At 50.3% G+C, this 1,101-nt stretch overlaps 1 protein-coding gene across 1 annotated transcript in view; it reads left to right on the top strand.

Moving 5' to 3' along the window:
• The window catches only part of Lcn10 (lipocalin 10), a 3,386-nt gene extending 2,567 nt beyond the window's left edge, over positions 1 to 819 (top strand). The window contains exon 6 of the mRNA XM_055600685.1: positions 294 to 819. Within this exon, the coding sequence (XP_055456660.1) occupies positions 294 to 322 (29 nt within the window). The 3' untranslated portion in view covers positions 323 to 819. The remainder of the gene's footprint in view (positions 1 to 293) is intronic.
• Positions 820 to 1,101: the final 282 nt, after the last annotated feature.

Below are 1,101 nucleotides of genomic sequence, written 5' to 3'. Positions count from 1 at the left end.
TGTGTGTGTGTGTGTGTGTGTGTGTGTGTGTGTGTGTGTGTGTGTGTATAGCTATGTGTCTGCAAAAGTCAACTGTGAAGGTGACCAAATGTCCTGTAGGCTTCCTGACAGCAGTGGGGTGCAGTGGGGTGCCCCATGCAGACAGTGATGGCTCCTAAAGCATACAGGCTGACACCAGAGGCTACACACCTCTACCCTCTTTAGAATCCAGGGAGACCAAGGCAAGCACCCTCAGGTGGATTCGCAGCAGAGGTGGCAGCCAGACCTCTCAGCAACTTTGTTCTTGCCTACAGATTCCTGTGCACACACCATCCTGCCATGACAGCCAGCCACCCTCTACTCATCCCTTTGACTTGAGAGTCCTCCAGACCCTGGAAATGCTGTTCCAGGTGGTGGCTGTGGCATTCAGTGGCTTGTTCAGAGATGTTTGGTGACTGCAGGCCAGTGACTGGCTGACTGCACAGAGCTGAGCTGTGGCTTCTGCCTTTGCATCTTCCTGTCCCAACAAACTTGCACTGGGCTGTGGTCATCGCTTTCTCTTTGGTCCACCTGCCCTGGAAGTGTCCTGGACTCCACTGGAGGCTGAAACTGGAGCTTCTTACTATCACTTCTCCCTGGGGAGGTCTGACACTGACCACAGGCTCATCCCACTCCCATTTTCTTCCTTTCTCTTAAAAAATAAAAAAAAAAAAAAAAGATTTATTTTAGGGCTAGAGAGATGGCTCAGTGGTTAAGAGAGCACAGTGCAGACATAATCTGATCTGCTCGTTGATCACTTCCCCCTGAGGGGGGAGCATCCTTACCAGGCCACAGTAGAGGACAATGCAGCCACTTTTGATGAGAACTGATAGACTAAGATCAGAAAGAAGAGGAGAACCTCCCCTATCAGTGGACTTGGGGAGTGGCATGCATGCAGAAAGGGGAGGGAGGGTGGGATCGGCAGGGGAGGAGGGAGGGGCTTATGGGGGGATACAAAATGAATAAAGTGTAATTAATAAAAAAAATAATAAACCTAAAAAAAAAAAAAGAGAGAGCACAGTGCAGAGGACTCGAGTTCAGCCCCCAGCATCCAACTGAGGGCCTCACAGCTACCTGTTACTC

Source organism: Psammomys obesus, unplaced genomic scaffold (assembly GCF_907164565.1).
Source record: "Psammomys obesus unplaced genomic scaffold, mPsaObe1.curated_primary_1811, whole genome shotgun sequence".
NCBI lineage: Eukaryota > Metazoa > Chordata > Mammalia > Rodentia > Muridae > Psammomys > Psammomys obesus.
This window is presented reverse-complemented; position numbering and strand designations above follow the sequence as displayed.